Source organism: Anomaloglossus baeobatrachus, chromosome 2 (genome assembly GCF_048569485.1).
Source record: "Anomaloglossus baeobatrachus isolate aAnoBae1 chromosome 2, aAnoBae1.hap1, whole genome shotgun sequence".
NCBI lineage: Eukaryota > Metazoa > Chordata > Amphibia > Anura > Aromobatidae > Anomaloglossus > Anomaloglossus baeobatrachus.
This window is the reverse complement of record NC_134354.1, coordinates 203028837-203037611: the sequence shown is the minus strand read 5'-3', so window position 1 is coordinate 203037611 and position 8775 is coordinate 203028837. Positions and strand designations below refer to the sequence as shown.

Genomic DNA, 8775 nt, shown 5'->3' with positions numbered 1-8775 from the left:
GTAAACTCAGGACTACAGAACAGGAGAAGGACTTGGGGATTCTGGTTACAAATAAGCTGAGCAGCAGCACTCAATGTCAAGCAGCAGCTGTAAAATCAAACAAGATTTTAGGGGCACTTTGCACACAATGACATCGCAAGCTGATGCTTGCGATGCCGAGCACGATAGTCCCCGCCCCCGTCGCAGCAGCAAAATCTTATGATAGTGTGACGCCCTGGACTAGCCAGGTAGTCACAAACATAACATCACACACACCCCCTCCCCTGGATAGTCTACATCAGTCAAACAAAATCCTTGTTGCCTCCCTCCAGGGTCTGATGTCCACACCAGGTGGGGCGAAGCCAGGCAGTTGGCCCCACCCACCGAGGAGTTCACAGGCCTGGAGGCGGGAAAAGTGACAGATTCGTTTGAGAGTTGAAAGTGAGAGAACAGAAACTGTTAGTGTCTGGGTAGGAGCCCAGGCACTGTCAGCAAGGTCGGCAGATGGTAGTGGCCGTCTGCAGGAGGTGGTGCAAGTCAGCAAAACCGTAGGACCGGGGATGGGCAGTGGCCCGCTGGTACCGAGCCGGGGAGCAGATTTGCATCAAGCACAAAGGCAGGGCCATCGGACCCCGACTAGGCTGGGAGCCGCCGACAACGGTCAAATCCGAGAGTGACCGAAACCCCAGGGGTTTCCTAACACCCAAGACCGGACAGAAGGCAACAGTCCACACAGTGAGGATAAAAAGCCACCGCCATAGGCTAGAGATCCAAGGGCCAGCGCCTGCGGGCAAAACGGGCTCCTTCGGTACATACACGCCGGGGAGCGGACTACCGTTGGGAAGCCATCGGAGTCAATACATTCTACACAGGTGCAGTGAAAGACAGCCACCATCAGCCTGTCCGGGGAGAGCAAAGACACTGCAGCCGGCTGCGGGACCCGTCCATCCAGCCGTTTGGTTTACCAGAGACTCTGTGAATTTGTGCCTGAGTGAGTACCACAGTGCCATCCGCGCCTCCCTGCCCTAGCAACCCTGCACCACAGCTACCCTGCCTCCCCGTACCGCCACCGGGCCTCGGGATCACCAACCCCTACCCACTGAGGGGACAACATCCTAGCTGCTCCCTACCATCACTCCCGGGATCCCCGTCACCAGCAGCGGTGGTGCCCTTTATCACCACGACCCGTGGGTGGCGTCACGAACTATCTCCCAAAACAAACCACCCCCTTTTCACTTGTGGGCGAGGAGCGCTGCTCGAGTCCCCAGGTCTGGCCCACCGCTCGAGCCACCGAGCAGCAGCAGCAGCCGCGGACCCGAGCGTAGCGAGCACGGCCCCTCCGCCCGCGACAATAACAGCCATAGAGAATATTATCGCTACGGCAGCTTCACATGGACTCACCTGCCTTGCGACGTCGATCTGGCCGGCGACCCGCCTCCTTATTAAGGGGGCGGGTCGTGCGGCGTCACACGGCAGGCGGCCAATAGAAGAGGAGGGGCGGAGATGAGCGGGACGTAAAAAACATCCCGCCCACCTCTGTCATTCCGCATAGCCGGCGTGAGCTGCAGGACGCAGGTAGGAGATGTTCCTCGCTCCTGCGGCTTCACACACAGCGATGTGTGCTGCCGCAGGAACGAGAAACAACATCGTACCTGTCGCAGTCGCGTAATTATGGAATTCCCAGACACTACACCGATGATACGATTACGACGATTTTGCGCTCATTAATCGTATCATCTAGGATTTACACACTACGATGTCGAGTGCGACGCCGGAAGTGTGTCACATTCGACATGACCCCTCCGACATCGCACCTGCGATGTCGTCGTGTGGAAAGTGCCCCTAAGAGTGTATAAAAAGAGAGATTAGATTTCGTGATCCCAACGTATTGTTACCCCTCTATAAATCACTTGTAAGGCCACATCTGAAATATGGGATCCAGTTTTGGGCTCCACATTTTAAAAAGGACATTCAGAAGTTAAGGCTCCGTCACACACAGAGATAACTCTTTGGCAGATCTGTGGTTGCAGTGAAATCATGGACATATTGTTCCATTTGTACACAGCCACAAACCTGGCACTGATTGTTCACAATTTCACTGCAACCACAGATCTGCCAAAGATTTATCTCTGTGTGTGACAGGGCCTTTAGAGTCAGTTCAAAGGCGGGTAACTAGACTACTACAAGGAATAGAAGGTCTCCCATATGATGACAGGTTGAAAAAGTTACAATTCTTTAGCATAGAAAAAAAGACGTCTCAGGGGAGATCTCATTTATATGTATAAATACATGTGTGGTCAATATAAAGGACTGGCACATGACTTATTCCTTCCAAAGACAATACTAAGGACCAGGGGGCATACACTGCAAGTGGAAGAAAGGTGATTCCTGCAGCTAAATAGGAAAGGGTTCTTTACAGTTAAGGCTGCTTGCGATGTCGCTCGTAAAAGCACCCGCCCCCGTCGTTTGTGCGTCACGGGCAAATCGCTACCCGTGGCGCACAATATCACTAGGACGCGTAACACGTACTTACCTTCCTAGCGACGTCGCTGTAGGCGGCCAACAACTTCTTTACGGGGGATGTTCGTGCGTCGTCACAGCGATGTCACACAGCGGCCCGCCAATGGAAGCGGAGGGGTGGAGACCAGCCACATTAACGACACGCCCACCTCATTGCCGGAGGACGCAGGAACGCTGCTGTTCGTCGTTCCCAGGGTGTCACACGTAGCGATGTGTGCTGCCTCAGGAACGACGAACAACCTGCATCCAGCACCAGCAACGATTTTTTGAAAATGAACGACGTGTCAACGATCAACGATTAGGTGAGTACTTTTGATCGTTAACACTCACTCATAGGTGTCACACGCAATGACGTCGCTAACGAGGCCAGATGTGCGTCACGAATTCCGTGATCCCGACGACATATCGTTAGATATCGTTACATGTAAAGCCCCCTTTAGAGTAGTCAGATTGTGGAATGCCCCACCACAAGAGGTAGTAATGGCAGATACTATAACAACTTCTAAAAAAGATGTGCCGGTGTTTGCCCTCCCAGGGCTCATGTGACGTTATGTAACTGACACCAGGAGAAAACCAGCAGCAGCTCTTACTTCTTCCGGGTGTCATTTTTGTCTGCAGGAAGTGAGCGTGAAGCGGCCACTGATTGGCTGCAGGGCTTCCATGACATAATCACGTCACGTAAGCTCTGGTTTATATCAGAAAAAAAATACAGTATTTTTCGTTTTATAAGACGCACCCCAAATTTAGAAATAAAAAAGGTTACAATTTTTTTTTAAAAAATGGGGTTTGTCTTAACGGAGGGGGACGGCAGCAGTGGTGTACTGGGTTCACAAGAGGCAGAGGCTGTGCTGGCAGCGGCGGTGAGTCAGTGCTGGCGGTGGCGGCGGGTAAGTGCTGGCAGCAGAAGCTGCGGTTGTTGTGTGGTGGAGCAGGCTGGTGCAGCGAATGTCCCAGATGCTCTGTCAGCAGTCCGGGATTCAAAGAAATGGCGCCTGGAGAAGAGCGTGCGCAGATGGAGCTCTCATCCAAGAGCTCTATCTGTGCAAGCGCTGACTCCGGTCGCCATCATTTGAAATCCGGACTGCGGACAGACCATGTGGGACACCCGCCGCACAGCCACCGCAGTCTGCACAGCCAGCTGGCCACCTGCACAGAGTGGCAGCCAGCAAGCAACCCGACCACCCGCAGAGAGAAGCAGCCGGACGCCGGCACAGAGAGGCAAGAGGCCGCCGGCACAGAGAGGCAGCCACCCGCATGCACAGACAGGTATACGGCCGCCTGCACAGAGCTGCACAGACAGCCTCCCGCCAATTCTCCACCTCCCGGTAAGCTATATTCGGATTTTAAGATGCAATCCTCATTTTCCTCCCAAAAGTTTGGGAGGAAAAGTGCGTCTTATATTCCGAAAAATACGGTATTACATTCTTATAGCAGCTCAACAACTAATAAAGATTGGGATGTTGAACCACAGAAAGTGATGAGTGAGTGCTAAAGTGTTCGGGTGCTTGGTATTCGTAATGAGCAGTTTGACGATCGGATGGACGCGACTCGTGTACTAAGTATTATGGAGGTCAATGGGGAAGATCTTCTATAAAAATGCTGGAGCTCCCATAGACTTCCATGAAACTCAGTACATGAGTTGGGCCCATTTGAGCGTCCGACTGCTCATTGCGAGTACCGAGCACCCGAGCATGGTAGTGCCCGCTCATCAGTGAATAGCGCTATAGAAGTGAGTAAAATTAATAACTATAGACTCGTATATTTTTAAGCTGCTTATTCTATTTGTGAAATAAAAAGTGATGTCATTTAATCGGTTGGAAATAAGATTTCTTCTAACAAGCAAAGAGAGCAAGAAATACTGTTTTATTTTCTTATCTTTTAAGATCCCCTAAAGGCACAGCAGCAAAAAGCCAAAGCCATGGGATCCTAAAGAATGTGAATATAATAAATACTGTGCTAATCTTGCTCCTGTTTCGTGACGCAGCTGCGCTCCCCTGGAATCACACGTGAAGGTCAGATCCATTTGCTGATGTTATTGTTTGGCATGAAGTGACTGGTGTATAATAAGAAATGAATTGCAATTATGGAGCTAAGAAAAGCTGAAGCCTAGTAGGAAGCAGCAGTGAGTGATGCAGCAGTGGGGGCTGGTGGAGGGATGACTCCAGCAGCAGGACTGGCACAGAGCTCAGTGCTGCAGCAGAGGTCTCAGGCATGCCACCCATCAGCACAGGGGACAAGGTGAGTGGGCAGGACTGAGTGCAGCACTGGCTGTCATATCCGGGTGTGCACTGCACTCTGCGCACCTGTGCTGTGCACCTGCCCCACTGTCTGGGGCCCCCTGGGCACTGTGCGCCCGGATGACGCTGCAGTCTGAGGGGCTCAGGTCCAGTGATGATCGGTAGAGTGAAAGCAGCGGTCAGTGGACTTCTTGGGGGATCCATCTCCAACAAGCAAAGTGCTCTACCCGCCCCTTCCAGCCCGGAGAAAGAGACCCCAATCGTTCCCATTGCCAAACCCCATCCCCCATCTCGGCCCCCCTTCCTGAAGTTATTGCCGGAGGAGTTCCAGAAATCGGGGGAACACAATGCCAGGATCGTGCAGACCCTGAAGACTCCTGGAGAGCTGCCCTGGGACACGGGCTATGCAGAGTGAGTACACTGCACACAGCATGTGGGTGAGAGGGTCAGTGCTCAGGACGATCAACTCATCGTACACACTCTACATTATTCATCTCACTAATCTGCTGTCAGTTGAATTATTTATGTCCACTGGCCACTCAGATGGAGGAGACACTGCAGGTTGGTAGCCATGTATAATTTAGTGTAGGCTTCCAGGCACTCTATAGCCATGGGAGTCTGACAGTATAGCCTGTAGGGGTCACAGTGTGTATGTGTGGCCACTCAGATGGAGGAGACACTGCAGGTTGGTAGCCACGTATAATTTAGTGTAGGCTTCCAGGCACTCTATAGCCATGGGAGTCTGACAGTATAGCCTGTAGGGGTCACAGTGTGTATGTGTGGCCACTCAGATGCAGGAGACACTGCAGGTTGGTAGCCATGTATAATTTAGTGTAGGCTTCCAGGCACTCTATAGCCATGGGAGTCTGACAGTATAGCCTGTAGGGGTCACAGTGTGTATGTGTGGCCACTCAGATGCAGGAGACACTGCAGGTTGGTAGCCATGTATAATTTAGTGTAGGCTTCCAGGCACTCTATAGCCATGGGAGTCTGACATTATAGCCTGTAGGGGTCACAGTGTGTATGTGTGGCCACTCAGATGCAGGAGACACTGCAGGTTGGTAGCCATGTATAATTTAGTGTAGGCTTCCAGGCACTCTATAGCCATGGGAGTCTGACAGTATAGCCTGTAGGGGTCACAGTGTGTATGTGTGGCCACTCAGATGGAGGAGACACTGCAGGTTGGTAGCCACGTATAATTTAGTGTAGGCTTCCAGGCACTCTATAGCCATGGGAGTCTGACAGTATAGCCTGTAGGGGTCACAGTGTGTATGTGTGGCCACTCAGATGGAGGAGACACTGCAGGTTGGAAGCCATGTATAATTTAGTGTAGGCTTCCAGGCACTCTATAGCCATGGGAGTCTGACAGTATAGCCTGTAGGGGTCACAGTGTGTATGTGTGGCCACTCAGATGGAGGAGACACTGCAGGTTGGAAGCCATGTATAATTTAGTGTAGGCTTCCAGGCACTCTATAGCCATGGGAGTCTGACAGTATAGCCTGTAGGGGTCACAGTGTGTATGTGATATTACATGGAGGAATTTACATGCAATTAGTAGAATTAATTAGTAAGAATATATGATAATTATTCCATCTGGGTGTTTTTTTTACTTCTAGTAGACTTCTAACAAACTTTGTGAAGCGGTTCTCCTGATATGACTATGGAAGGATGCCGCAACATTTTTTTCATATCTGCATTTTGAAAGCCATGATGTATGTAATTTTCTGGCAACATAGCTATAGCAGGGATTTTTTTTGTGTGGGTTGATGTACTTTTTAATGGCATCATAAAGGGATGAGAAAAGTTCATTTTAATCAATAGACCTTGGAATAATAAGAATTTCCACAACAGGATGTGTTAAAAAAAAAATGTTCCTGTGCTGAGATAATGTTAGAAATGTGTCCTTGCTGTGTACTGTGTAATGGCTGTGTCTGACCATACAGGAAAATGGTCTGATCATACCACAGCTCCTGGGCCGGGGAGGAAGCGAATAATAGAAACATTACAGCAGGGGAGCATAGCTTCTTTCTGTGAGGTAAAACATGTTTAATAACAGGCAGGGAAATGCTTTACATCACAGAAAGAATCAGCTGTAATACCATGCTGTTGATATGCTGAGACTTGGGAAGCTGCACCGCAAGTGAGTTTCTGTTGCAGGAAAAACAAGCACAGTGGGCAAGGGATTTCTATAAATCCATCCATTGTCCTTGTACTCTACAATGCAGCGTTGTGAACACAGCAAAAACACGCTGCATCCAAACTTCTGCTAATCCTGAGTGGGCACGCACCCTCACTGTGTCCTAATGTTTCTGTCAATATTTTTATGATTCTACATTTCAAAACTAATAACATTTCTTCTTAATGCTTAAACATTGTTTTTGCTCCTTTTTGCCCCAGACCATTAGTAGTGCTCCTTGGTACCTTTTTATTGTGTATATGTATCATATATTTATAATATGTATATTTCCGACTACCTTTTATTCCACTTTTAGCCACAGGATGAACATTAAACAGCATTTCTGTCATCCCAATTATTTTTTATATCATTTATCCTCCCAGATAAACAATGTGATCGTTTTATAGTGCGGATTTTTATAATGAGGTGATTTGTACAGTGTATAAAAAGTTTCCATCAAGAAAGCATTTTTTCATTGTTGTATTTATACACTCCCCAGCACTGCTGTCATCTTTTTTAGTACAATATTTACTATTTGACTTGTATGGCCGAGTGGGATCCAATAATTAGATCAAATGTGGACATGCAGCGATTTATTCCTTGGACAGACTCAGTCCCCGGAAAAATTTGGAAACATGCACAGCCCCAAAGCAACATTGGTCTGAGTACGGATCGATGTTTTGTCAGACCGCACTCAGGGTTAATGTAGGGTTGTGTGAACCTGGTCTAATATTGTTGGACAAAGAGGCCCTTTACTAGGCCGGGGCCATGCAGAAGACTACTGCTATCTTCACATGACTCTCGGCTCACGCTGGCAGCACAGCGGGTGCCGAGTGTCATGCAAGTGTCCCTGCGACTGAGGTCCATTCTTGCGATCGGACAGACAACAGTTGCGGGGGGCGGACCGGCTCTGACGAGGGGATGGCCGGTGCTGCGGAGGGGAGGGTCGGCTCTGCGGAGGAGAGTGAGGGATTTATCTCTCTCCTCCATTGCCGGCTATTGCCATTCTCGCCCTGCACTCGCGGTACACCGGTGTACTGCGAGTGCAGTGTGATTTTTCTCTCGCCCCATAGACTTGAATGGGTGCGAGAGAAACAAGGATCGCATTACACCCACAGCATGCTGCGATTGTTTTCTCGGTCCGATTAGGGCTGAGAAAATAATTGCTCATGGGTGCGGGGACATAGGCTAATATTGGTCCGAGTGGAATGCGATGTTTTATCGCATTCCACTCGCTCCGATTTTCATGCCATGTGTCTTAGGCCCCTGCTGTGATTTCATTACATGAGCAACCTACAAAGTGTAGCCACAGATACTGAGGTCAGTGTTGACAATGGCGTACACAAAAACACAAGTAAGCCATGGTGCTGAAATTCTGCAGCTTCAAAAACTCAATACGTAGCCCAAGCCGTAAACAGACAGGATCTAAACTAGTCCCATTCTCTGCCATCGCAGTTCCTAAGCCAGTGCCATCCCCGCTTTGTACACTTGGATACAAGTTGCCTTCATGAGAAAACCTCTTCAAGCATTGTATTCATAAAAGTGGAAAACTCTGTTTTTTATATTCCACGTCCAAGACAGTTTATCTATTGATATACTGGAAAAAATGGTCGGTCGATAAAGTATAAACCAATCCACTCAAGTTTCCTGATCTTGGCATCTAAATATATTTACCTTGAATCACCAAGCAAAATTGTAGGTGGTATTGTTTGTGTAGTTGTTACTTATTAATATGGGGTAGAGCATTGCTGTATAGAAGTCTATCGTCATACTGATGCAGTGTGGTGGTAGGACACCAAGGCCCCATTAGAGTTAAAGGGGTTTCTGGGATTTTGATTGGATTCATGTTCATTAATGTTATGT

General features: G+C 49.0%; 1 protein-coding gene across 2 annotated transcripts in view; it reads left to right on the top strand.

The window, feature by feature from the left end:
* The first annotated feature begins 4621 nt into the window (after nt 1-4621).
* PPM1J (protein phosphatase, Mg2+/Mn2+ dependent 1J) overlaps nt 4622-8775 on the top strand; it is an 87571-nt gene continuing 83417 nt past the window's right edge. Inside the window, exon 1 of one of the 2 annotated variants that reach the window (XM_075335587.1) lies at nt 4622-4737. In XM_075335587.1, the coding sequence (XP_075191702.1) occupies nt 4655-4737 (83 nt within the window). In that variant the 5' untranslated portion in view covers nt 4622-4654. Of the gene's footprint in view, nt 5148-8775 lie in introns of both variants that reach the window. The other variant, XM_075335586.1, reaches the window with a different exon arrangement.